Raw genomic sequence first — 27,124 nt, 5'->3', positions numbered from 1 at the left:
TATAGAAAACGCAAAGAACATAAAATTAGTCCCACGAAGTATTTTCATCACATGGTGTACTTCCAGAAAAATCAATTTCTTAAGAAAAATCCACTGTATTCCAACTGGAAAAGTATTAGCATAAGTGTGTGCTCTCTTAGTTTAAATAAAATCAAGCTATACACAATAATGTATTTTCTGAGAGCTACAACCCATCTAGCATCCTTAGCCTGCTCTATTGCATTTTCTCATGCATCTTAATTTCAAAAAACAAACTGCAAAACAAAATTTTGCTATGTTCTGATCCTAAATAATTTAGAAGAGTAACTTGATTACAGTGTTGTATTACAAAGTGCTTATGCAGCTGTTTGTGCTCCAGCTTATTATACTTCTTTCTTTTGCTTTTTTAAAAGTATTTTTAAACTCTCTTCTGTATGAGTGTTTAGATTTAATACATTCTCCAGAAATTCAGAAAAATGCTATCAACCTTTATTTCACCATGGTATTTAAATTACACTGGAGTATTGTCACAGCATGTTTTGCTGGAAAAGTAATTTCCTGCGACTTGAGTTACTGATTTCAAGTCTCTTTCTCTGAGTTGTAGAAACTTTTGCAGATCCCTGAGGAGAGGTCTGAAAAATAAGTCCAAGAAGATTGGTAAAGGTTTTGCTAGTGTTTGCCTAGTAATCTGTGTAATTTACAAACCAAGAATTTGTAAATAAACTTGGAACAAAAAAAATGATAAAACCTTCCAAGAACAGCAAAACCTGAAATAAGCAAATAAAAATTCAATTACAAAATGTATTGAATAATTTTTCCTTTACAGAATGTTAAGATACCTGCACTGAATATACTTACCACATGCAGTCATACCCAATTTGCTAGTACAAGTGCTGGTTTACTGCAAGCGAGCAGAACCCCTGTAATTTTAGGGTTCCCCATTCCAGTAAATCTTTTATTTATTTTTGATTTATTCTCTTCCACTGAATCATCTTCTAGAGTCTTAAAATTTAGATGAAGTTCTAGGAGTCAGATTTTTACTTTGCCTCTTGTAAACCCCAGGATTTAATCTGTCTCTTCTTTCTTCCTAAGATGTACCCATGGAGTCTTGCTTGCCCTCAGAGCCTTGCTGACTGAGCAGCTCCATTCCCTACCCTCAGCCTAAGCCATTTTATAAGTAGCTGACACTGCACTAAAGTGCCAATCTAAATCCCACCTGTCTTTAGTTTCAGAATGGCTGCGATTGTTGCCTTTCCTGGGCGTGCTGGCCCTGCTCGGTTACCTCGCTGTTCGTCCCTTCCTCCCCAAGAAGAAGCAGCAGAAGGATAGCTTGATTAACCTTAAGATCCAGAAGGAAAATCCCAAAGTAGTGAATGAAATAAACATTGAAGATCTGTGCCTCACTAAAGCTTACTGCAGGTGTTGGCGTTCTAAGACGGTAAGACACTGTGCTACTGTAGGATTAGAGATTGAAACTTGCATGTTTTTATCAGTGCTTCAGTGGTGAATGTTGACCTTTTGCTTTTCTCTGGAGGTGGGACATGTTCCTGAGTTTTGCAGAGCGGCACAATTCTTATTTTTTCTCCACATACACCTATCTACATGCAGAAAGAAACTGTAGAAACTTGAAAGAAATACAGTAGGGCTTTTCTAGAAGCATTTAGAGTGACCATGTGTGAGCAGAATAAAACCAACCAGTCTTTGTTTACTATTTTGAAATACATTGCAAATAATTAGAAGATAACTACTATTATTTTGCAAAAAAACAATGCTTAGGAAGTTGTTCATATTAGAGTGAAAGTAAGACTGGGCCAGTGTTGGTGAGAGAGAGCATATCCCCATCAGGTCCAGAGCAGTCAATGACTGGTTTGGATAGTCTATCCCTGAAATCAACGAGAAGTTAAATAAGCATTTTTAATCTAGCCTCAATTTCCTGATTCAATTTTGAATGTCCTGACTGCACTCTGGTTTTGTCCTCTCTGGACTGAATGCTTTCCTGTTTTAACAACAACAAAAAAAATCTGCCCTGAACTGAAGAAACTTGCTCAACTATTCTCACTTTGGACTAATCACTTCAGCCAAGTATTTCAGCTTTTCTTAAAAAAGTACTTTCTGGTTGCAAATGATTAGATCTATTCAGACCACTTCCACAATAAATTTTAAAGCATTTGTAGCTGTGATGGCTGCTCTGCTTGCTGTTCTGTCATGGAAAAGGGTTCATCCCTAACTTTGCGTCTAAGAACAGCTATTTTAGGACCTCACAAATCTAGTGACCCATTAACAGTGTTTGTTTTCCGTAGTCCTCTGTCTGACAGGAGTTTGATATTGAAACAGGACATAATAGGAGGAACTAGCAACATTATCAAAGTGGTCTTGGTATAGGAAGAAGTACAAAAATCACCTTGCAATTGCTGTACAGAGTTACTCTAATTCCTCATGTCTGTTTTCTTTCAGTTCCCTGTCTGTGATGGCTCCCACAACAAGCACAATGAATTAACAGGAGATAATGTAGGTCCACTAATACTCAAGAAGAAAGAAGTATAGCAGATGTTTAATCCCTTAGATCCTGACTGATAATGTCTTTTTATACCATTGTAGTTGCAAGGGGCAGCATTTATTATGTGATTGGTATGATTTAGTTTAATGATTGCTGTAGATTTCTTTATGGAATAAACTACATTTAGACAGTGCTGAATTTGTCACTGTTTCAGTACCTTATTCTGAAAAGAATTTTGTCTGCTTTGTAAAACTGTAAAGTACCTATCTCTGTAAATAAGTCGTTTATTTCAACAATAAATTGACTTTCTACAACTAAGCCTTTTTTGTATGAACATGCAGTTATAAAACTCACTATTTCAAGTGACAGAAGTGCACTTTTCTGTTTGATTTTGCTCTGCTGAGAAGCCATGTTTTATTTTGCTTTTCAGCAACAAATTTGAGTGCACTGCAGTGGGGGAGAAAAAAGATACCAAATTCATTCTTTGTGAATGTATATTCAGTCAGGCAGCACAGCAGTGTTAAGTTATGGTAACTGAAGGTCTGGCCTGCGCAGACTGCCTGCGTGGGCAGTTTGTTAGTCTTATGCAAAGTAGCCCAGCTCAGACAAACCCCACACAGCTGGAGAGTTTTGTACAGCATCCTAGGTGGAGTGCTGCAGTTCCAGACTGTATAAAAACTAAACTACTGAGCAGGTCAGCCACAAACATCCCTTTGTTTCAGGCCCCTGTGTTGATTGTTCATGAGCTCTTGGGAGGAAACACCAATTTGCTTCATGCAAGTTCACTTGCACTGTAGTTGTTACTTTTTGTAATGGGAACTCTCACGGGATGAATGGGTTAAATGACAGAACTGTGGATGCAGAGCTGAGCTGTTCCCCATTCAGAATTATTATTTAGGCAAGTCAGAACTTTGCTGTGATGCGGCTTAATTTCAGATGCAGGTAAATAATTGCTACTTACCTAACTGCTAGACTTCTAATTATTCTAAAGTGCTTTATTCTCCCATGAAAGACTGTATCCATCAGTTTAAAAACAAAAATCTGATCCATGCTACAGTTTTAGACAGTTGTACTGAGGCAGATTTCAGCCATTCCTTAACAGCATTTCATTTGACCCATTGTTAGGCAGGTGGGAAGCCCCAGAGCTGTTGCCAAAGCTGATCACCACAGTGCTGAAGCAGAAAGCAAGTCAGAAAGCTGTTCTTACATAAGGGCTCTTGCAACAGCAGCAGAACTAAGGTAGATCATTCCTCCTCTTTTTGTAACTGTTGTAGTTCCAGGTACCAAAACCTCTTGCCTTCCAACAAAAGATGGCAGATTAGAATGTGATTATGTGTTCAATGCCTGCTTTTACAGAGTCTGTAACAGAACCATGGTATAACCTCTAATGTATTAATGCTTCATGGTGGTCTTACTTCAACGGATAAGCAAAGCATAAACATATTAGTATATAACATTTAAAATAGATAAAAATGTGTAATATTAAGTGTCTTATACTCAGTCTTCACTTAAAGAGGTATATTGAACACCAAGCCCCAATTCTTGGGTTTGGTGAAGAAGTTATTGTGAAATGCAAAAGCCTGTCTTTAGATTTCTTTTTTCAGGCTCTAAAATCCACAGCCCATTGTAGCAGGCTGTTATTATATAAAGCCCTGTATGTACTTCCATCTTTTATCAGGATACTATTTTGTATTCAAATAGTTTGGTTTCCTCTGAAATCAAAACCAAACCAGTTAAAACTACGACAAACCTTGCTGAATTAAGTAATACAGCAAAAAAAAGCTCCTCTAAAAGCAGAATGACAGTGTAAGGTTTAACCTCTTCACTCCATCTTTAATACAGCTCAATTGTGAAATAGTTTTTTCCCCTGCCTGCTCTTAGAAGAGATTGCTGTTAAACTATCTACAAATGTGGCTGTGGAATAAACAGGAGTTTGGTTTTTTGTGCTTATGTCTGTAATGGAATGGAACGCATTTGTAGTGTTGCAAAAGCAGCACTCAGTTACAGTGCCTTTGTAGAAAGGATGTTTTAGTACTTTATAATAATAATATAACGACGATCACAAGCAAGATAAATCACCATCTCCTTGCATTTCAAAATCTGTCAAGGTAATACTGTCTCATGGACACAGAAATTTCTGTAGAAAATCTCAAAGAATTTACTAATCAGTTCAAATCATCTACCTGAAGTCTACAGAGATAGATAGCTAAGAGCTGAAGGGCCTGCAGTGCCCTGTATTTCACCAGCAATAGAGCGAGTTGAACCAATTACCTGACTCTTCTAACCTAATTTGGAAGCTCCACACAGAGGGATAAATTTGCCTTGAAGGCTAATAAAGACCAGAACTGAGGTAGTGGACTTGAGAACTGAGGTCTTCACAGTCTCAATAAAAAATCAGGAGAAACTGAAATTGGCATATTGTGACATATCTTTTTACTCTACTAGAACAGTAATGTTTACCTTTCTTTTGATTATAATTTGAACAATAGTTAGATTAGGCTACAAATAAACTTGCAAGTTTAGAGAAAGGTGTTAGATTTGTGGCAACTACTAGACAAAGTAAATGTAATTGAAATGCAGCTGACCCAAAATTTGATCTCTTTCACTCTGTTTATTACAAAAGCAAAATGTAGAAACTTATCATTCATTGTTTTTTGGCTGTATTACACCATGACTGTTTCACAGTTAACTTCAGGCTTCAGTCTAAATTCCTTAAAAAACTGGCTGAAAAAGAGAGAGTAAGCAGTGATTATAATTACATTGTCACTGCATCCCCTGGCCTGTGCAATTCCCTGCTTCCAGATGGCCAGTTTCTGTCTTTTCCCATATGCTGCCTCCTGTAACTCTGCCCAATGCTGGCTGCCAGGAATGCTGTCAGACCTTCTGCTGCAGAGGTTCTTCTGAACCTTCTGGAACGGCACATTCGGTACTCTCCCGTGCTATGCCTATGATTGTGTCTGCATGAGAGCGGGATTCCTCTGGTTATCAGTTACTGCACATTGTGCTCTAATTTTACTTCCCACAAATAAGAGACTGGCATGGCATACAGATTCTCTTGGCTTGAATTTATGCATTATTCATTAATGATTTCCCTGGTGTTTTGTTAAAAGGGAGGTGGTCTTGAATGTTACGATTCACCCACATAAAAAGATAAAAAGTGAAATCGTATCTCTCAAAGTTAACAGCTATTTAAAATCGGCTGAAATTGTCGTGATACTTATTAAAAAACACAGTGTTATAGGTTCTTAGTCCTCATATAAGATTTCTTTTCATGACAAGATGCAAGTGTTTTCTTCTTTTCTGGAAGGTAAGGAGAGGAGCATTACAAAGCTTTAACGCTTTTAGTTTTAGATCTGCAGGTCTATGTAATAGCTTCAACCTGAATCTTTCTGAAGATTTAATAAAAGCTGGGGGAAAGGAGCCTTATGAGAAATATCCACATAAGGTAGCAAAGAAAGAAAAATGCATTCAATTTCATTTAGATTAGCAAAAAGATGACACTTTTCAGTGGTATAGCTATTCAGGAACTCAGAATGGTGGAAGTGATCTAATGCATAAATTGAGAGTGCATTGAGGTTAAAGGGGACATGGTAAATCTGATTTATGAGATGCTGTTACGGTTGTAAGGTTATCATGAACAAAGGCTCTTTGTCAGAGGTTTGCTTGCATACTTAAGGTTGTGTCCAAATTTAAAGGGCTGTAATCCTTACAACATCACACTTCTGTTATCGACCAGATTCCAAATTTGGCATAGTGATCTCAGTGGGAGGATTCAGCTTTTTATAAAACTTTATGAAAAAGTGAACTCCTCAAAGTTTTACTCAAGTGGAATTATTTTACAGACAGTCTGAACTGAACACTGTATTCCCTCACCTTGTCAGTTAGGTTTATAGACAATACAATTTCAAAATACAATAACCTCCTATTAAAACCACCCCTATTTAAGGAACAGAGTGCCTTCCCTTAGCCATGCAAAGTAGGCAGAACAGGCACAGAAGTCAAGGGATGACACAATAACCACCAAGCACAGCACCCTTAACCATTCATTGGTGCACAGTTTGAAAGCATCTTTTCAGGTCAGGAGACAAACATGAACTGAACTAAAGATGGTACATTCCCAAGGAAGCAGAGAGAACAGCAGTGTGTATAGTAAAAAAATACCAGTGTACTTGACAACTGTTAGAGGAAAACTTGCCAAAGAATTTCCTCGTATTTTTATCACTGTGCTGGAATTGCAGGCTATGAACCTTAAACATTTCTCAGGAAGCTTTCTTTCTCCCTTGGAGAAGAAGGCATATACAAAGGAACACATATTGATCTGTAATTAATCTGTATATAGAGGCATATGTGACACTCTGCAAATAGTACAGTTTCAATATTAAAAGTACTGAAGTAGTTAAATGCATTTTTGTACAGTTTTTGTTTTGCGTATTAAAAATGTAAAAGTTAAAATGGAATTGGTTAGTTCTTACTAGTGCCAAAATCTAGACACATCAAATATATTCTGTAGAGTATTCTGTAACATGAATTCAGAGAACTGTAGTGTAGAAATCTGCTGAGTAGTGTCATCCCCCTCAGTTACAGGCACAATACAGCATCCTTTCTAAAAAATAACAAAATAACTTTTAGTTTCTGAGGGATGCTGTACTGACTCCATGCCCCAGAATGGAGCTGGGAACAACTTACTTGGAGCTCACTACTTGTAAAAAATGTAGCGGAGGAAGGTAGATTTGCTACTATCTGTCAAGTGATAGCAAAGCTAAAGGCAAGACCAGGATTTTGATCAACAGAGGAAGTTACTCCTGGCTTTAGGATAGTAAAGGAGAAGAGAGAGGGAACTCTACTGGGAATAGGAAAATCAAATGTGAACTATAATGCAACTGACTTGCAGGAGGCATTTAATTTAAATAAAATGAAGAAAACTGCATCTGACCTTTTTGCTTCCCCTGCTGAAATATTTTAGCAAGGTATTCGACACGAGTGTTGCCAATCATTACCATGATCCACAGCCACACACATCTTGTGTTTCTGGAAAGACCCACAGGATGTGTGTACATGCAGAGGGTGCTAGTGCTGTGTCCTAAACACTGCTTACTCATGACACCTGCCTTCCCCCAGCAGCCTTCCCGAAAGTAGGTGAGAATGAGGCTCCTTTTGCTTTGTATCATCCTGCTCTGCGCTGCCATTTTCAAAACTGTTCATTTAAATTATATTAGTTTTCTGCATCAGTCAGGAGTAAAAAATGCCCTGGCAAATCTGAGAGCCCTCCAGTCTCCATAGTCAATCCAGCCAGCCACCTCTTGGAAAAATGAGCACTAACCGGCTACATTTTTAACAAATATCTGGTTTCCTTTGCTGCAGTTATCCAAATGCAGATGTGAGAAGGACCCAGTCATGGCATTTTCTCAGCCAGATGGGTATTAGGACAAAGCAACAGGAGATCCTGGCTGGCCCATGAATCTTGAGGAGAAGTCTACTGCTACTGCTGAGTTCCCCAGAAGGAGCTGAGGCCTTGCCCTGTCAGCAAACCCTACCTGTGAAGAGCTCTCCCATCTGTCCTACAGTGGCCAGCACCACAACACAGCCACTCAGTGGCCAAAGAGCTGGCTTTCCCTCCCTTCACATTGTGTGTGAAGGCTGAGGTACATAGGTGAAGGAGCAGCCTTCCCAGTCCTACACAACCCTTTCACATTTCTTATAACCTCCTCACAACCCTCATCCCATTTTCAAACTCTGTCCTTTTTTCTACCAGCACCAACACGTCTATTATCACAGTCTGTGAGGGCCCCAACTGTCTCTTTTAGCACAGAATTATCACTTGCTGTTTCTTGCAATGACCAGAGCTGACAGTCCCCCTAAGGCACAAAGGAGTGCATCAGCTGTGAGAAAGAATAGCATAGGAAAAGGCAAGTTTTAGAAACACAAATGAGGAAGGAGAGGAAATCACCAGCTCTTGGCAGGACTTGTTCAGTATGTGTCAGCATTTGGAAGTCGCTTTCTTTGAGTTATTGAACCTGTAATCTCACAGCCCAGTTTCAACCATCAAGAAGTTACTCACATTAGTCTCCATTTTGTTCTGTTTATATTCCACCTCATGACTCCACTCCATGCCTGAACAGTTCTGACCCTCTCCCTGGCCTCACCACCCACACATTTTGAGTAACTGTTGACTGCTAACTTCTGACTCACTGCCTGGTCAGCCTGTTCACTCTGTGTTCAGCTATTTCATCTCAAGGCATAATAAAATATTTTATAGAACTCCACCAGGGCTGCTTTAAAAATAGCAGATGTAACTGATACTTGTTTTAGTTTCCTCCAGCGAGATTAGAGACATGCCATGTTTACTCAACAAATGTGTAAGGATTGAAGGACCATATTCCAGTAGATGTCTGTCTCACGAAGGTTCACAGGCCTCTGCTTCTTCTCCAGCCTCAGCACCTTCCTCATCCTTCTTGCTATTTGTCTGAGCCTTCTGCAAAAGTCTGGGCCCTGCCAAGCCAATAACCAGGGCTCCAATTGGAGCAGTAATCAAGATAGCCAAGAAAGCTACTGTCAGTACATCCATTCCATACTTTTCCAGTTGCTCATCTTGATGTCTTCTCGCTGTATCCAGGGCAAGAGAACCTATTGCAGCCTGCAGGGAAGAAAACATTGCTGAGATGGAAAAAATAACCTTTAGCACTGAAAGAGGGAAAAAAGAGACCAATCATCAGTCAACATTTCATGTAACTTTGACATATTTAGTACATTCAACCCATTAGTTTCTAGGCAGTACATAGAAAAGTAAATATTATATTACACCTATGAGTACAATTTCCACTTGGCTACATTTTGAATTCCCTAAGCTGATGAGTTTATCTGGATGGTTTACCCCTGTGAAGAACATTGCTTAGCTGCTATCTCATCCACCTCTGGAGAATGTGTGATTAATGAAATGGGTCAGTATATTGCATATTGCAGCTGTGGAAATGCCACCCTTTGAGAATGCATCCTGACAGTAGTCAACTAGTAGTGGCTTCTTAAAATTTGTTCACTAATCTTGCAATAATCCTTGCTTGTTTTGATTATTAACTTTTGTTTGCAAGTAATCATGCTATTGAGGCAAATGACTTAATGATCACTGAAATGAAGGAGCAGGAATGCAGCCAGCCTGAGGCATCTCTAGTAATACGGCTCTCGCAGACTGCACCTTATCAAAATGACCACAAACTGATACCTATTCTGAGTCTCTGATGCAACTGTCCCTGCAGACATTTCATATGTGAGAGGGAAACACCTCTGCCTATTTTTGACAGTTCTCATAATCTTTATGTAGAGGCACAATAAGCTGCAATGGCTGGGAAATAGTTTAACTTCTATGACTTATCTACACTTCACTGTCATTATTAAGAGTACAATCCAGGATGCAAGCAAAACACCATCACATAGAAGGTTCTCCATGCACTTTCAAGCAGACTTAGAGTGGTTTAGAATATGAACTGTCAATATACTACACTCTGGTGTCACTGAGCCTGAACCTTTCCCTGTTTACCTCTGTGTTAGTTACAGGGAACTTTGCTAAGGACAATAGATTTAGGCTGGAATGAAAGTGATGTTGGACTGCTTACCTGGACAGTGGCTTTGGGCATCCATGCCAGTGAGACAAATACTTTCTCCTTGAAATTAAACCCAGCGAAAGACACCATGAGGAACGTTGCTATGATTCGCACAACTAGGGCAATGCCTAATATAGCAACACAGAGCCCTGCAACAAAGACAAACACTTCTGAGTACTTTTGTGCATAGGTGCCTGAGGGGAGTAAGGCTCCTAAAACTGTAGCTTTACAGTGGGGGTGGGTTTTGGGTTTTATTTGGGTCAGTCATAGTCTGCTTTGCTTTAGATTTCTGTATAGAGAATCTTTTGAAGGCAGTAATGAAAGCTGGATAATTTGTGAATGATCTTACCAACAGTTTCAGGCCTAAGGGATGTAACAGATACTTCTGCTCCAATTAAACCAAAAAGAAAAGGTTGGAAGATATTCCATGCAACTGCCACAATTTTTTCTACGTCTCTCTGCAATGAAAACAAAACCGATCTGTAAATTCATAAAAGACAGCCAAGTAGACACAACATTTAATTAATCATAGAACAAAGAGAAAATGTACGTTAAGATGTCCAGAATTGCTCCTCCTTTTTTGAGATAATAATAAACAATTCAAAATCAGTTGCACACCTTCTGAAGGTCAGACTGTGTCTAGCTCTGCTAGTCAATAAATGTTTGATATCTCAAGAAGAGAAATAATCACTGGTGTTTGAACAGTAACAGAGCAGTTTTCAGAGAGGAGGAAAATAAAGCACTGTTGTTTTTCAGTATTTAGGAAGACGTAATTTCAGCAGCTTTGGCATGAAGTTTCTGAGCCCTTGGAAACTGGCATGCTTAAACATGTTCTTCTGTTTGTATCTGAGTGCAGTCAGACTCTCAAAAGTTTCAGCCATGATCTAGCTCTGCTCGTGCTGCACTCAGTCAGAGGCCTCTCTCCGTGTCAGCAGGGGCAAAGTTACAGAATCACAGAATATGCTGAGTTGGAAGGGACCCTCAGGGATCACCGAGTCCAACTCCTGGCCCTGCACAGGACCATCCCCAAGAGTCACACCATGTGCCTCAGAGTATTAGGCTGAGCAAGTCTGAAATCACATACCAGTAACAAGTGCTGAACTTTCCAGTGCAATATACTGTATAAAGGCAAAACCATCTTTTCTCCTTGTGTTTGAACTTTACACCTAACAATTTTCCTAAAACAACTGCTGCCAGGATAAACAGAAATCTTCCACTTATAGGAAGAGGTACACATAGCATATTGAACAGCACTTCTCTTTTAATTGTGTTCTACCATAGCAAATGAACCTTCAGGCTGGAGTGTGTGGAAAATATAAGTGCTGTGCTTTGTCACTTAATAATCAGTCCAAGGCCTAGAGATGTCCCATCCTTAGTATTCTCTCTGGGACTGATCCTGCAACACCTCTTGCTCTTCAGTCAATGGAATGGTAGGTTATTGTAATACAAAAACTTCTCTAACCTTAGAGAGATTCAGGTGGAAATATACAGACTTCTAAAGGTTATTTGCCTCATTTCTCCTTGTTTTCTCACCCTTCTAATTTTTAGCAAAAAAAACCCCAATTCCTCTATAGATTTCAGCCTGTTTACTACCCATTTTACTGTTCCAGCAATAGGTACAATGTTCATTGTTCTCTGTGGACAGTGTCTGCCAAGTGACTTCCACTATGGACAGTGGGAGGCAGTGGCCTTTGAGAAGCTCAGCAGGGAGCTTCTGGATAATATATTGAGTATACGGTATGCAGACATCTCTGGCTGTATCTGCTGAAAAAGACCTAAGGCATTTGACATCAATATACTTAAGGCCAAGAAGCTTCATTCACAGATCAAAAGAAGTTTAACTAAACCTTTATAGATGGCATATACTCTTTTAAGGTCCTTCTTCTGAAATGAGCTTTTAAAATAGAGAACTTTATTAGTTGCAGTGTCTTTAACTAGTTCAGTCCCAAGAAGAGTTTTTCATCCTTTAAAATTGGACAATCATAGCTTCTCTTTCACTGTTTTAACAAACCTTGAGATCTTAGTAAAGTCAGGGGCTAGATCAGGATAATAACATGGACTCTGCTCTATCTGATCCCCTTTCCTTTCTCTTTTCCTACTGCATGTTGCAAAGCTACAGCTGTGGAAAGATGCCCTCAAAACATTACATGTAAGATGGTATCAAGCAAAAGAGGCAGTGAGACATACCAAGGTACAGAAATGCAGTGGGGCAGCAACAGTAAGAGGAAGGAGGCTTAGTAGCTAAGAGAAGGTGACTAGAAAGCAATCTTTTGTATGATTTTTGTATGACCAGTTATTGTGTACACCCTGCTCTCTAAGTTATCCAAATTACACTGGCTGGGATTTGGGAAAGATGAGAGAGAATGGTTAATTCCTGTTTTTCATTTCACCCCCCAAACCCACAGAGAACAAAAGGGTATTCAGGGTATTCAGGCCATATGCACAACTATATTTTGGACACCTGTTTGTAAATTTTACCATAAAGTGACTGTGTAAGGTTACAGACACTCACAGAGCTGGGGCATAAAGCTATTGATTTCTAGTCAAGTGCCTTCACTACTAGGTCTCCTTTACATGGCTTAAGAGCATTTCTCTGTCAGTAGGCCAGGCTCTGTATCAATATCTACTCACATAACAGGTAACTCTCTGTCATGGTAAAGACAGACAAAGACTTCCAAAATAAATGTAAAATGTGCTGGTTGGTTTGTTTGTTTGTTTGTTTTTTTCAAACCTGTACACCCTCTAAAGCTTCACAAATACACCAGTACCAGTCCTGACAGAAATTCAAACTCCCGTCAGACTGTATGTTCAACAGAGTTTGGGTATGGTACACTTCTTATGTAAACATTCACCTTTTCATCAGACCATCCCACACCTGCAACAAAGGCTAAGACTAATGTGCAGAGTCCTCCTGATCCAGGGAAGCCGAAGTAGATGCTGCCAAAAACAGCAAAAATGGACAATCCAAGGGCAAAATATGATCTCTTCCATGCCAGAGATGCCTGCAGCCAAGGAAAGAGACAAACAAAAAAGCAACTTTCTTTAAGAAATGGAGGAAAAAAGGTACTTCTTCTAATTTTGAAAATAACAATTTGAAAAGAAAAATAAAAATTAACAATTTTGGAGGAATCAAAGCTTTCAAGTGAGACTTGAACTACTCATTTTGTTTGCGGGTTTTTTTTTGACATTAATTCCTAAGAAATATAAATTTTGAAAATTTAGTATTTTCTTTCCTCTGCCCATCCAAAATCTTACTGCCAATAGGCTTTTTGTATCACAGTGCTGTGTTCTAACAGCCCTTCTATCTGTTCTGTGATAACAGGATTTTTTACCTGTGCAGTCCAGTACTAAAACAGTTTATCCAATGAGAGGTGAAATCCTTGCCACTGCAAGTTTTTAAGGACAAGTCAAACAAACATTTGCCAGGGACATTTTTATGTGATTCAGTGTCACAGCAGACAGTTATATCTCTACCATTGTTCCCCATTCCTATCTATCTGCTTAGCTCCTGTATCACACTTATGTTATTTAATAATAAGAAAATTTGGTCCCACTGAGGGCAGTGGATGCTTTGCAAAGTGATTTCAGTAGTCCAGAACATATGTACTTTCTTCCATAATTTTCTGTTCATTTAATTGCCCCTCAATAGTAAGTTCATCTACCACTTTCTATAAGATTAATTTTTATTGAAAGCAACACATTCTAATTAGCGCTAATGATATGCTCAACCAGTTAAAGCCTCCAATATGTCCCCTTTATTAATTTTTAATCTTAGGCCTACACCTAGGCCTACTCCTATAAGGATACACCTTATAGGAGTAAATATGTCACATTAATCTAATACATTATTATTTTACTGTCTGCAATGGGTATCAGACCCTTCCTCCTTTACATGTGGACATTTCCACTACCTTTAATGAGAGCAGGATGGTGAGCTGGATTCCAAACTCTGCATCAGGAAGGACTGTGAGATCATATATCATTATTGGTGCAGTGAACAAGTAATCACCTATAAAACACATTGTCACTTGAAAGGCTTTGCAACCTGGAAGCTGTTAGCACTGTACACAGCTTTCCCAAAACCAGCTTCAGGTGAAGCTTGGAAATGAATAACTGACGCAAATCATCCCATCGTAAAGAACCTCTATCTTATAAAAAGCTTTTTTTACTGGGTTTTTACCTGATCATGGCTTGGGAAATATCGAATAAACATTCCCAGAATCCCCCCAGCTGCTATGCCAACAGCAACTTCCAGCACTCCACGGAGCACATTGTACAGAGTAGAACCTATTTGGCAAACAAAAAATGTGTTCAGTAAGCCATACACAGACCCTTCACACACAAACCACACTGTAGGCCTATGAGGGTGATTCCAGGACAGTGTCTGTTTTAAATTACTTGGGGCAAAGGAGGTGAGGAGGGAACCTACGGGCCTGAAAGAACTGGATAGTGCAACTTTCTCTCTCTGAAAGCTCATGGCAAGAAAATGTGCAAGACAAGCCAGAGAAAAAGCCACTGCAAGAACACTGCCAAACCCAGGGAAATTTGAAAGTGTTATGTTGGGCATGCAGGGACCAGACTTGGCAGCTAAGAGAGCAGACAGGGAGAAATGTTCTCTGAAAGTTATTGTGACCCACAACTCAGCAGACAATGTTACACCAAGACTTTTGAACAGGAGCAATTTCCATCTCAGTATTCAAGTCCATACATGAACTTTATAAGGAGATGTCATTAAGTTACAAACCAGTCGGTCATAACAGAGCACATGTTCTTCAAAATATCACTGTTTGTTCTGGATTTCGCCACGTACAGATTAACCAGCATACCGGAGGAGAAAGCCATTCCAAGGCAAGTGTTGAAGCCTGTGATAGCCAGAATGTCATCAATGCTGCCAGCTGCCATTAGCAAAGTTGGGACACCTTTCTCCACTCCATATCCCCCAGCTTGTAAAATCAGCATTGAGGGAACCACCACAGCAGGGGAGACTGCACCTACAACAAAACTGAAAACACATAGGTTCAGGCTCTGTTAAAAAGAAAGCACTGAAATAAAAAACTTCAAAATGTTCTGACCCTATGGTCAAATTCTTTTGAAGTGTAAAAAACCAGACCTTTACATAAGGTATTTTCCTTACCTTTTCCCTCTAATTACAAGCAGGGATATTTCTATGCAGATTGCAATCAGCTCTTACTTTCTGCCCAACTCAGTAGTATTAAAAGGGCTCCAGACTGAAACTTGAGTCTACACTGCAGGCCAGTTATGCTCCCAATAGATACTTTCATTGTTCCATTTAGGAACCTGGTCTAGACATGAGTCAGTAGCCCAGTTCCTTCTCATAATATTCAGTGTGTGGCACAGGAGGAGTTCACCCATCGTGCTCCAGTATATGGGTCTGGACTATGTCCACCAATTTAGATAGAACTAGATGGAAAATATTTTCTCTTCAAGGATATTACTCCAGAATATACCAGGCCATATCCTTATCCTGCGACTTGTGATAGGAAGACTGTCCTATGTGCATCTCTCTTGGGGGAAATACTGAATTCCAGTATGAAGATTCTCTAAGTTGTGGTATAATTTTCTGTCCCTAAAAGCCCCCTGTGTTGTGGTTAAAGACTCAGGGATTGCACCATCCTTCTTCAAGTGCTCAGATCACAAACAAAGAAGAGTAATGATGCAAACACTCCTCCACAGCCTGGAAATATGACCTTTAAATCAGCCACAGAGCCAGACATGAATGGAAGCGAACGACCACAGGGGCTAAGCACAGCTTCCTAACTGGCACTGAACTGAGGTCTCTGCTTGGCCTAGAGAACTGACCACACTTGGATCATCTAACTGCAGCATGAAAACAGACACCTTTGTCATACAGGAGAGGAGAAGATACGTTACCCTAATATAAATCCCCACTGCCATGGCAAATGCAGGAGAAAGTAGGCAAGAACAGCAGCTGTGCATGTTTCTGAGAGGCACGGTCCAAAAGCAAGCCGTAAACAGACGGCTTTGAGCTTCTTGAGAGCCTGCAACAATACAAGCACATCAGTGTCTGTACCCTTGGCTTTATAGAGAGCAAATACAGTTACAATCTGGTCTGGGTTATTAAGAGTCCTGTCTGAGTTGCACTATAGGATGTCACATGGCCTAAGCTGGAGATAGACTCAAGCACAACGGGATTTAGGTGTAAAATTTCACGTGTGGCAGTGAATCTAGGTTTGACAAGGTTCTTGCATGTCACAGGAAGGAGTGGCAAAAAATTCTCTTTGGCTTCTTGTGCAAAGCAAACTAAATGTGAGAGGCTGGACTAGCTGAGAACCATTTGAAAAGTGTACCCTCAACACTGCTGACTTACCCACACTGACTAGAGGTCATTTGCTCCACCCACAGAAGATTTTGCTATAATCCCAGAAGTTGCATAAGCACCCACAAAAATCTGAGAAAAAAATCATGAAAAGTTGTAGAACTACATAACTTTGGCACAAGGAGCCACGCATCTCTTTCAGCTGTCTCTCACTGGATATCCTGAGCAGATTAAGTTCCTTTTGTCTCAGTTACTTTTTTAAAAAAATTTTCTCACAGCTGTCTTTAATATTCAGTCACAAACATGACTCTGCTAGGACAGGTTCCTAATTTTGATATGGAATAAAAAAAAATAAATCAGTGAGTTCCCCTTTTTACCACCCCAGTTTATCCCAGCATAATCAGGGCTGAGCAGATCTACTGACATCTTTGTCTTTACAGCTTCAATTACACGAGGAACAACTGTAACTGCATCAAAGCACTGCCACATACAGAGCCAAAATGACAGTTTTGATTGCCACACAGAAAAAAACGAGTCAAAGATGAAGTTTCCTCAGTACAAAAAGCTGACATGAAGTAGAAAGAAGTGCACTCTCACAGAAGTGGGCATCCACCTGTGTCTAACAACACACAGTTCACACTCATACGAGCTTCAGTGTCTTGGGAAAAAATATGATGACAATCTAGGAAACCAACCAGACGGTTTTCAATATTGAAAAAACCTTATTTCCCTAAATATCTGAAGCACTGGCAACTCTCTAGATTTTCTTGGTTAAGAAAAATCAGTTTAGATGTTCTTAATTACCTATATTTTACCTTAAATTTTATATAAACTTTTAAGTGGTTCCTTAAATAGGCAGGGACTAATATGCTACAGCTTTACTTCAGCCAGCTGGTTTTGAATGAGCAAAACCTTGCCTTCATTATTTATGGACCATCACGCTTCAGAGTGTGCAGAGGAAGACTATTTTTTGTTCACCAGACTGTTATGGGCTTCACGGTGATGTGAGTCATTGTTTCTGTAGTGCAGTAGCACTCATCTTTGCAATTAATGCAATTAATTAAAATGGTAGTCATTAAAAAAAAAAAGCCAGAAAAGTCATACATGTTTACATTTTTTTTGGTTGTGTGAGTTTTTTAGGTTTCTGTCCACACAGGAACATTCTCTTTCAAGGACTGGGGATCCCTTTCCATTCCTTACTTTAGCTTGTCAGTGTAAACTAACAGGGAGTTTGTCTGGGAGTGTAAACTCTTCCTGACAGACCATGACGGAGCACACATCCTCAAGATGTTTACAAAATTTAGGAAATTTCTTTAGGGCAAGGGGAAGAATAGTTATAAAATCAGTTTTCTTCAGGTATTTTTTGGATTGCTTGCCTACTCTACAAATTCAACTGTCAATATTAACATACATATAAGCTATGCTTATATATATACACACACAATATAAGCTACGCTTTCTGTAACAATCAAATTTGCAGATTCTCCAAGACTGAACAGTTCAATATTTTTAACAGACCCAGTTATTCAATTTTTTTGAGAGCTGCTGTATACTTTGCCTCACACAAATGGCTGCTGCCATACCTTTGGATCCAGGCCGAGTCCTGCTCGGGTCAAGATAATTGAAAGAGCAATATTCCTCAGGGCTGCAGACCAGCGTAGGTTTATCTGGACAAAGTCACTAATGAACGGAGTATTTCGGATTAGGAAACCAGCAAGTAGCATCCCTTAAATGAAAGCAAATGAAAGCTCCTATAAATGATTTGTTTTTAATGCACGAGAAAAGCTTGCATAGCATTCTTAAAAATAGACACCGTATTATTTATTTACGAGAGGAAAAAGTAACAATTCATGTTCTGAATTATTAGACATGTTTTAACAATGGGACTGAGGCATGAAAAGAGAGAAACATCTTTAAAGCAGTGAAAGTGGCATAAGAAAATACAGGTCACACCAATAAATCTGCAGGATGCTGACACAGTTTGAGTCAAGAGAATTTGGCTTTGTTCACCAGGTGCAGGCTGATTACTTACCATAAGCAAAGACACCCTTGCATCCTTAAAGATTTTTTTTCTTGTTAGTTTGTTTTACCATGAAAAGAGGAAGATCTTCTAATATTGTGTATTTATCTCAGAACTTGAAAATTGTTAAAATTGTTAAAAATTCTCTTAGGTGTAAGAAATGCCGGTCACAAGAACCATAATGCTGAGGTTGGGGAAATATAATCTAAAACAGCTAATCGTGGACTAATGTAGACATTTTTAAGTGCTCTGACAATATGACTCCTACACAAAGGGGAAAAAAGGGGGCAAGAAAATCGGAAACTTGGTGTTATCCTCTATTTGAGCTACTTGCAAGATTCAACTTTTGCAAATATTAGTGAAACTGTCAAATTAGAGAATTCTTGCAACTGTAGCTCTGGAAGGATATGGAAAAGTACAGGAGAAGTTGACTATAGATATAGATCTGCAGAGATTCATTGTAAATCTTGATGATTCATTTTTGTGGCATAATGTTGTATTAGTCAAGTTTAGAAACAGGAAACCAAAAAAAGACAAAAAGTAAATAATCATTGTGCTCAGGTTGCTCCCTGCTTGGTGTGAGCCTCAGCTGTGGACTTGATTTGTCCTGCAACACTCTAAACACTGCTCTTCCTAACACCTCCTGGAAAAAAAGCATGGCATAATTAATTTGCAGTACCTCATGACAATTATATAAGGGTATTATAATGATCATATGCTCTTTGCAATGTTTGCCTGAGGTCCAAGTCACCAGAACTACCCTGACCTAGAAATCTACTTAACAAAGCAAAAGTCTCCACCTCAAAGGGTATCTTCACTGTTCTGCTCCATGTTGCCTGCTGCAGAAACCTCTCTGCAATGTGTACCTAAAATATACTATGTGGTTGTCTCAGTACCAATTTCACTCCTTTTTTCCTGAAACAGAGGCTCACTATAAGGTGCTTAAGTGCTTAGCCAGCTACATTACCCTCTATTGCATCTAGCACAAGTGGGTTAAACATATGTAAGAGCACCAGATTTGCATTTTTAATGTAAAACCAGAATATTCAAAGACATTGTCTATCTCTTCTTCTGACTCATAGATTTCTCCAATTTTCCTCAAGACTGGGGATTGGAACAATGAACTCCATGCTAAACAATTCAACAAACATGTGCAGTCACGCTTAAGTTTCTGTTGTCCAGTATTACCTGTCTGACAAGCACTTTCATGCTCAACTCATAACTTTTAGATACAGACGTAATTAAAAAAAACCCAAACAAACAGAATCCAAATGGTCAGAAACATTTTTATTTGTTTAAGGGGGGTGTTTACTTTAGAAAGGGAGACTCCCTGCGTGTGACATTCTGTGTTCATATTATTGCAGGCATGCATGTTCTATGCAAAACTTCCCTCCCTCTCATTTGAATTTTTTCTTGCTGGTGAAACTAAGCAGTGCAAGAACGCACACACTGCCTGACGGAGATGTGTACGGAACAACTGTCTGAGGCACAACACCAGCTGTGCAGGTTACAAAGTCACACCTGTGCACTACAGGCAGGTATCCGTAAGCCCACTCTGCCATGAAGTATTACTGTCTGTCAACAGCTTTACTCATTTACGCAGTAAGCATAGCAGGGAGACAGCCTACAGCTGGTGAGAAGAACCTGGAGCTTCATTTTCCAGCTTCACTGACATCACAGCACTTAACAATATTGTACTGATATAAGCAAAACTGAAACCTCCTCTAGGAAAGAAGTCTGAAAACATTCTGAGATGTTATTTTCACCTCCCATTTCTATTTTGCCTTTCTATGTAAAATAAAATAGAATGTTGATGTGAAAAACAGTATTATGATTGATTCAGAATAAATCTCTCCAGAAGAACTATTCTTTGTGGTGAATTTATTTCCTCATGTTTCAGTTATCTTGAAATAAAGGAAGAGGAAAAAAGAAATCCTTCGGACTATTAGTAGTGGGGAATTCCTATAATGATTTCTTTGGAAAACATTTTCATTGTGGAAGAAACTAATGAAACAGCTCAGCAATAGTTTTGCTATGAATTTATTATTCTACTATAACAGGAGGTCTGGATTAAGATTCCTGTTTGGTGTTATTAAACCCAAATTTTAAGTAACTGTGACAGAGGGGACTGGAGGACAATAAACTCTGAATTTGTAGGTATACAGTTCTCTGACCCCCAAAGAATTACGAGGAGAACCTCAGTAACAATTTCACCTGAGCCAGTTTGGGGCATTTTGCACCCTCTTGAAGAGGACCAAAAATGTCACTTGGAAAAGGTAGAGATTTGGAGTGTGACACAGTTTGCTTGTTCCCAATTCAAACACGCCCAGCCTGCAGATACTGCTTGGTGGTTTAAACAACACAAAATATGCAGGAAGAAAAGAAGGAAGGATATCTTACCCAGAAGAGCAGGGAGAGGGGGTAGGGTTCGTATTTTGATGAATCCAAAAATTTTACCTCCAATGACAGCAAAAAAATAAAGAAATAGAATTCCAAACAGATTTCCACCTGGGAGACACTCAGCCCCGGTTATGGACCAAACCACAGCCCAAACCAGGACCACGACTGCAACTGGAACGAAACAAAAAATATTCATATTTAATAATCTCTCAGGAACAACTTTGCTGTTGGATCACATTTGTTTTTCTCCTGAAGAAAAATGTTACCATGACTTTCAGAAATAAAATTACTTACCTTAAAAATTAGTTTAATCATAACAATGCATTTAATCTTTGATGGTCTCTAAACTGATGTTCTGATTTTATAGATGCTAAGATACTTTAAAAAATGGTAACAGGAACATCATTAGAGATCAAAATGTTCTGAGTGAGCCTTTGGCCACCGTGGAAGGCATTTCACAGTTTCCAAATTTAAAGCAAAGACTTTCACTAACTTATTTTGCATTTGCTTATCTTCCTTCAGCTACTTCAGAACCACAGTAAAATCTGCCACTGAACAGCCTGGCATATATTCAAGCTCATGATTGCAGCTCCAGCCTAATTTTTAAAAGAATTGAAGTATAATTTTTAGGCTGGATCTGCTTGTACAATACATTGTTATCCTTGGGAAAAACATTCTGAAGAAGGTCATATCTCTGGACAGCCTGAAGGAGTACAGATACTTCCCTTGATACAACAATCAAAGGGGAATAATATACAAGGAAAAAGAAATCCTGAAAAATATTATGAGAACAGTAAGTGAAAATATTATGCTCTTTGCCAGTTCACAAATCTGTTCCTACAGTTGTCCAACAAGAACAGCTATGCATAGATATAAAAGCAGAATACTGAAGGAGAGGAAAAAATGTGTTGAATAAATCACTCTTCTCATGATCATAGGAAAGTATATTGCATTTTCAGATTGGATTTTTCTTAATCTTACTTGAGGGTGACAGGTGTCAAAAGGGAAAATCAGTAGATTTCCAAACATAAAAGCCCAAGAATCCCAAGTGAGGGTGAATGGAGGCTGTGGAAACAGTCAAAGCCACAGGATGTGTCTTTTGTCAGGAAAAAGCTTAAGTAACTTATGAGCCAGGCTTCTCTTCTGTGAACTTTCAGTTTAGGACAAATCTTAAACAAAATGGGTCAGTTTGCCTTGTAGTTAGGATTCTTGGCTTTGCAAGCCTGGGGTATTAAGGAACAAAAGAAGGTATCACTGCAAAGTCTTATATTTATTGCCTTAATTAAAAAGAAAGCCATCCAGTATGCCAAATATACCATTGTGTTCAGAATCACCTTAATGCTCTCAATACCAAAACAAAATATCAAGACAAAACCTAGGAGGTCTTTCTTCTGATGAAAACAGTTTGCAGTGCAAAAACATACCTACCATGATAAACAGGTAAGAGAGAATGGAGAAACAAAAACTGTACATTCAAATCTTTGCTTTACTTCTTTTTTTCTGCTAAAACATTAACACAAAAGTGTGATAAGTAAAACACAGCTGTTTCCCTTCACTTTTTTAAAGGATAAAGGGACAGATATCATCCCATTCAGGGAAACAAATACTTCATTTGCCATTTCTCATTTTAATTAAACTCTGTCTTTCTTACATACCATTTGTCACTGTTTGGGCCAGTAAACCCTGAGGAGGACAAGCAAATATTTGCCTCCATGTTCTTGAAGACCCTGCTATTGGTTCTGGAGGTTGCTGAGCACAGTGGTTCAAGAGAGAAGTTTCTTCTGTTTGTGTATTCCCATCGGTACCTTTGGCATCTGCTGTTGGTCCCTGCTGAATGAAAACAAGGAGACTCTCTCAGAGGTGGCACTGCATATATTTGAAGTAGCGTACGAGACCTGAAGTCAGGTGGGATGCACTAGAGCCACACTGGCTACAAATTACTATATTAACTAAACAACCACATCCAGCTTTGTAGTTTGGCATTTTTGGTTATGTGTTTGTTTTTTCCATGGCACAAAGAACTGCATGGGAGAGACTGCAGGCCATTTGCCTTTTTATCTGCAACTGAGAGGACTCCTGTCCCAATACAAATAGCACCTGTGCAGCAATAATATCTGCATATTTGATGAAGAAACAATAATAACAGGCCAGGCTCAGCTTGTCTTGTATACAAACTAAATATTTATTAATATTTTCTACAATTTGATAGGGTTCTGCTTCCAGACTGGATTTCACAATAAAGTTAACAATTAGCATAATTCCAGTGAGACAGTGTCTTTAATGTAACTGCTAAATAACTCCTGTTGCAAAGCCTTGAACAAAAATAACAGAACAAATATGAAAGAAACAGAACAGCTGGCCAGTGCAAGCATTACTCACATGATCCATTGCTGGAAGGCTCAAGCTGCTAAGTCAAAGTAGAGATGGAGAAATACTACCCTGGGAGTTATTCCCTTGAAGAGTGATTCCTTGAAACTGTTCTCTTATACTGATACATCTACTTATCCATATTCATAGCCAAAGCACTTTTTGACCATTTTTGGATATGTGTCTCACTTCATTTTAGCGTCTTTATTTTTGACAAGTTAATCATCTACCTTCCCTTATGATTATTCACCTTCATGTCAGCTCATTGTCATAGTGTAGACATGAAGTTCTGCCTCTCGTGTAGCCCTCCCCCACTAATACTTCCACATTCCTGATTATTTATATCTCATCCCTCTCTCACTCTCTCTCTCTAAATTCCTTACTCAGAGTCACAACTGGAAGACAAATCTTGTGAGCTTTCAGCATGGAATTACTTGCTTATCTACCCTGTGATTCTGTGATCACCATATGCATATGATCACTGTGTGCATAAAGATACAGCAGTTACCTTTATACTCAATACCATATGCTTACTTTTAAGTGCCTTTTATGTTAAGAATTTTATTCGTACTTGCATTTACTTCCAAGTCTTTTTTAAAGCCATAGACATTTCCAATAATACTGGAAATAGGCACAGAAGCTTGAAAGTGTGGGCTTTTATAATTTTTATTAGATAAGAAAAGGAAGATAGATACGCATTAACAACTTTTAGCAAATGGACTGATAAGTGCAATTTGAAAGCAAAGAAGTAATCTTAAGGCAACATAATTTTCTTCCAAAAAATATATGCTGATGCATTTTCCACCTCAAGCTGAAACTGCAACCACTGATTTCCAGCAATCCAACATACTGCAGACTATACAAACTGAACACGCATTAATTATAAAAGATTCCCACTGAGGAGATTTCTATGTGTATTCTCTTCAGATTCAGGGATTTTAACAATATGGGAAGAAAAAGGAAAGGAAAAGGAGGGTTCCTTCGGACTAGAATTGCAGTTAGAGATCTTAGTTAATTACCTCACTTTGCTCATGCATAAGAATCATGCCATTTCGCTCACATACTGATGGCTCAGAATCTTCACTGTTATTTACATCTTCCTTTACCATTGTTGCAAACCTAAGGAAAGCAACAAAGATGGAAAAGTTAGAGAGACACAAATAATGCTGTTTTCCAAATGGAACACTTCTCAGTGTTGTCTTTTTCCCATAGCTCAGGTGAAAAAACCCTCACAGCCCAATTCCAGATTTAATGGTTTCTGCATGTGCCTGTATGCTGTATGTAAGAACAAGAGACAGAAACTAACGGAAGAACAGTATTAAGCTTACAAAGACAAGAAATAAAAAAATAAAAAAAACAACCTGAGTTTTAGGATCACAATGATCTGTGCTACTCTGTTTATTTCTCTTTAAATGTATGGCTGTAATATATATATATATAAAATCTATCTATCTATCTATATCTATTTGTGCCTCTTATCAGCACAAAGATAAAGGTTATTTGCTGTCAATACCACTTAGGAGGACCACTAGTTCTGAAAGTGTCACAGGCCCTATGTGCATGGCAGCGCAAATACCCATTACATAAAGTTAGAACAACAACTATAGTTTCTAAAGGTCCAGGGGATTTCTAAAGTTTCATGAGGGGACACTTTTCTTCTAACTCAAGCCTAACCAGATCCAGGTTGATTTTCAGGGGAATTTTCAAGAGCATAGCTCTGTTAGATGCCACTAGTCACAAACACATAGACTGAATATATAAGTAAGAGAAGATGCCTTTAAATCTATGAGTGAAGATCAGGACTATTCACAGCTTGCAGGTTAGGCTGATAAAACATGGCTCTTTTTAACTGCTTATACTTCATGGATATACATCTTATTTCCCAAAATAAGGTCCAGTTGTTTGTGGGTTGCCATTGTATTTGCTCAGTCTAACTGGTCCACTTCTTGTCCCATAGATTCTAACAGGACATATGGCAGTGCACTGTTTTGTATGTCAGATGTTTTTTTTTTTGTGCAAACACACTGTAGTTTCACAAGTCTGAGCCAGCAAGAGTTGCATGAGCCTGAAGACAAGGCTTGCTAGTGTTCTTTGTTACAGAAAAGCTGTCCGTATATTCTCCATCAGCTAAATTTCTTGAAATCTTTTACATTGCTCTGACCATATAAAACACCAGTGAAGTTAAGCCATAACTTTTGAGCCAAGAAATTCCTTCCTTGCTAAATTGTTGGAAGTAAGTCAGAGCTGATTCTCACAATTATCAAGCCTTCAGTTTATAATGAAATATCTGATATTTAGGAATGATAGATGCCATAAACAAAGACAGGGGCCGTCGTAACATCAGTGTAGTTTTGTTCGAGCAGTTCTGGTAAGAAATGGGCTTGAGGCTTGGCAAGGCAAACACTTTCAGTGTGTTCTAAAGTAAGAGTTTTGCTTTCTTTCCATTCCTGTTTAAATGTAAACTGTTAAGTCTACTTAAATTCCAGTACTTTTCTATATTTTTAATTACTACTTGTGGAACCAAATAGTTGCGTTCTTAGAGTTCTTTAATGACATCAGTGATACTTTTGGTTTGGTTTTTTTTTTTCATCCCCCAACGGGGGCTGGGAATCCACAAATGCCAATTGTACTAACTGGAATAGAAAGTTATCAGCAACTTACCAGTGCCTCCCTCCTTCCCTTCACTGACCTCTTTCCCAATATTTCTGTACTTAATTTTGTACTTCTGAAAGGGGCGTGTGTGGGTAAAAGACAGAAAGACATTGTTCTCCTTCCAGCTTTGCATGGGCAACATCCCAGTTCATGGGGTCATGCAGTTAACACAAAATACATTCACACTTCTGAGAAAGGCAGGTCCACCTTGCCACAGCTTCAGCTCCTGGATGCGCGGTTCACAGCAGCATGTGAAAGAAAGGACTGACTAAGCAGGGAGATGAATGTTTCCAGGTGTGAACGAGAAATCTAATAGTGTATGTGCTGTCCTTATCTGTTTTGTGACAGGTCTTCACCCTGTTAGCAGGATCAAGAACCCACTTCTAAGCAATGTCCAGTTGGATCAATGGGACCACAGTGAGTGGTTAGTGTATTTACGTCAGGGAGGGTCAGTCTTCTGGGGGTTCACTGTAATTTTTTTTTCCCAGGGAGCAGGTGTTGGTTTGTTTTTTAAACTTCACCCCGTATTCAAACAAAATCAAGTGATTGAGAAATCACAGAGTGGAATTCATACCACAGGGCTAAGGCCTGTCCCATGGAAATCAGCCAATAACAGATTTATTTTAGTACCTCTCTGGAAAACACACTTTCCTTATTTTGAAACCAGAGAGGTTTTCATTAGATCCTATCATTTTACTTGTTTTTAATGGGTAAGGAGGAGGAAAGAGAGGGACAGCTGACGGACAGGGACAGCACGTGCATGCCTATTGCATTAGCTGTGTTGGCCTGGTGACTCTCTACGTTCTGCTTTGCACACAGACGGTACAGAAAGGAATACAAATAAAATACCACAAGCATCGCCAGAGCAACTGGCATTCAGAATAAACGATTAAAAACCCAAACAACCTAAACCATGCATCACATCCACAAAAAGACACTAAGGAAAGCCCGGTGCAGCCTCCTGCCTGCAGTGCCCGGCGGTCACCCCTCCTGCTGCCTCCAGCTGCAGGGAATGGGGTGCAATGGTACAGAAGGCCAGAAAACTCACCTGGGGAACAGAAGGGACCAGAGCGAGGGAACCGCTCCCTGCGGGGACGGTGAACCGACAACCCGCTCCCGGCCCGCGGCAGCAGCTCCTCTGTGACGGCTGCGGCTCCTCCTCCTCCCCCGCTGTTGCTGCTAGCGACATAGTCCCTCCTCCAAAACCACAGCTTCACTTGGCCAGCAGTGAAAGCCTCCTGCTGGACCCTGGGATGCCCAAAAGGGTGTCCCGGATGCCTGAGTGAACGGGTCGCAGGAGATGGGGGGCTGAGCTG

The 27,124-nt window shown here is 39.3% G+C and overlaps 2 protein-coding genes across 6 annotated transcripts in view; one reads left to right on the top strand and one right to left on the bottom strand.

The window, feature by feature from the left end:
- Positions 1–2,794, top strand: part of CISD2 (CDGSH iron sulfur domain 2) — a 7,634-nt gene extending 4,840 nt beyond the window's left edge. The window contains exons 2-3 of the mRNA XM_032686915.1: positions 1,206–1,417; positions 2,434–2,794. Coding sequence (XP_032542806.1) covers positions 1,206–1,417; positions 2,434–2,523 — 302 coding nt within the window. The 3' untranslated portion in view covers positions 2,524–2,794. The remainder of the gene's footprint in view (positions 1–1,205; positions 1,418–2,433) is intronic.
- On the bottom strand, positions 2,785–27,124 carry LOC116786373 (sodium/hydrogen exchanger 9B2-like). 5 transcript variants are annotated; one of them, XM_032686910.1, is made up of 12 exons: positions 26,857–27,123; positions 24,176–24,275; positions 22,445–22,619; positions 20,847–20,960; positions 17,953–18,095; positions 15,964–16,091; positions 14,898–15,073; positions 14,252–14,358; positions 12,924–13,073; positions 10,421–10,529; positions 10,084–10,220; positions 2,785–9,110 (listed from the first exon to the last, which is right to left on the bottom strand). In XM_032686910.1, exons 2-12 carry the CDS (start codon positions 24,263–24,265, stop codon positions 8,871–8,873), a joined length of 1,569 nt encoding a protein of 522 aa, XP_032542801.1. In that variant the 5' UTR covers positions 24,266–24,275; positions 26,857–27,123; the 3' UTR covers positions 2,785–8,870. The 5 variants fall into 5 exon arrangements, with proteins under 5 accessions (XP_032542801.1, XP_032542800.1, XP_032542798.1 ...); XM_032686909.1 differs by having other exon boundaries at positions 20,790–20,960; positions 22,445–22,616; positions 26,857–27,122; XM_032686907.1 differs by having other exon boundaries at positions 20,790–20,960; positions 26,857–27,121.

Source organism: Chiroxiphia lanceolata, chromosome 4 (assembly GCF_009829145.1).
Source record: "Chiroxiphia lanceolata isolate bChiLan1 chromosome 4, bChiLan1.pri, whole genome shotgun sequence".
In the NCBI taxonomy this organism is placed as follows: Eukaryota; Metazoa; Chordata; class Aves; order Passeriformes; family Pipridae; genus Chiroxiphia; species Chiroxiphia lanceolata.
This window is presented reverse-complemented; position numbering and strand designations above follow the sequence as displayed.

Excerpts from the sequence above, each read along its gene's own strand:
- LOC116786373 (XM_032686907.1), bottom strand. The coding sequence starts at position 24,265 with ATGGTAAAGGAAGATGTAAATAACAGTGAAGATTCTGAGCCATCAGTA. Across the intron at positions 18,096-20,789 it reads CCCTCTCCCTGCTCTTCTGG|GGATGCTACTTGCTGGTTTC; the intron begins GTAAGATATCCT and ends CTTTCATTTAAG. Across the intron at positions 9,111-10,083 it reads TGCCCAAAGCCACTGTCCAG|GCTGCAATAGGTTCTCTTGC; the intron begins GTAAGCAGTCCA and ends TCTTCCCTGCAG.